At 69.3% G+C, this 345-nt stretch overlaps 1 protein-coding gene across 1 annotated transcript in view; it reads right to left on the reverse strand.

The window, feature by feature from the left end:
* GNA12 (G protein subunit alpha 12) overlaps positions 1-343 on the reverse strand; it is a gene marked incomplete at its 5' end in the record, with an annotated part of 68172 nt that extends 67829 nt beyond the window's left edge. Inside the window, one exon of the mRNA XM_019512614.1 lies at positions 194-343. Coding sequence (XP_019368159.1) covers positions 194-343 — 150 coding nt within the window. The remainder of the gene's footprint in view (positions 1-193) is intronic.
* Between the last annotated feature and the right edge of the window lie 2 nt (positions 344-345).

Consider the following 345-nt stretch of genomic DNA (forward strand, 5'->3'; position numbering starts at 1 on the left):
ACACACACACACACACGCGTCACGGCAGGCTCGGGGCACCGTAAAGACGCGCTGCCCGACACAGAGCTGCGCAGCGCTGTCACGGAAGAGACCCCCTCCCCAGACCCCTCTCCCAAACCGAGAGGACGAGGCTAGGGCCGGGCCGGGCCGGGGCCTCCCCAGCACACGGGCCGGGCCGGGCCGCGCCGCGCACCTTGAGGATGTTCTCGTAGATGGTGGCTCGGAAGTCGAGCAGCGCCTTCTGGTCGAACTCGCGGCCGTGGATGATGCGCATCTGCTTGAGGAAGGTGGACTTGCCGCTCTCGCCCGCGCCCAGCAGCAGGATCTTGACGAGGCGCCGCACGG

Source organism: Gavialis gangeticus, unplaced genomic scaffold, assembly GCF_001723915.1.
Source record: "Gavialis gangeticus isolate Ggan-Ray unplaced genomic scaffold, GavGan_comp1, whole genome shotgun sequence".
Lineage (NCBI taxonomy): Eukaryota > Metazoa > Chordata > Crocodylia > Gavialidae > Gavialis > Gavialis gangeticus.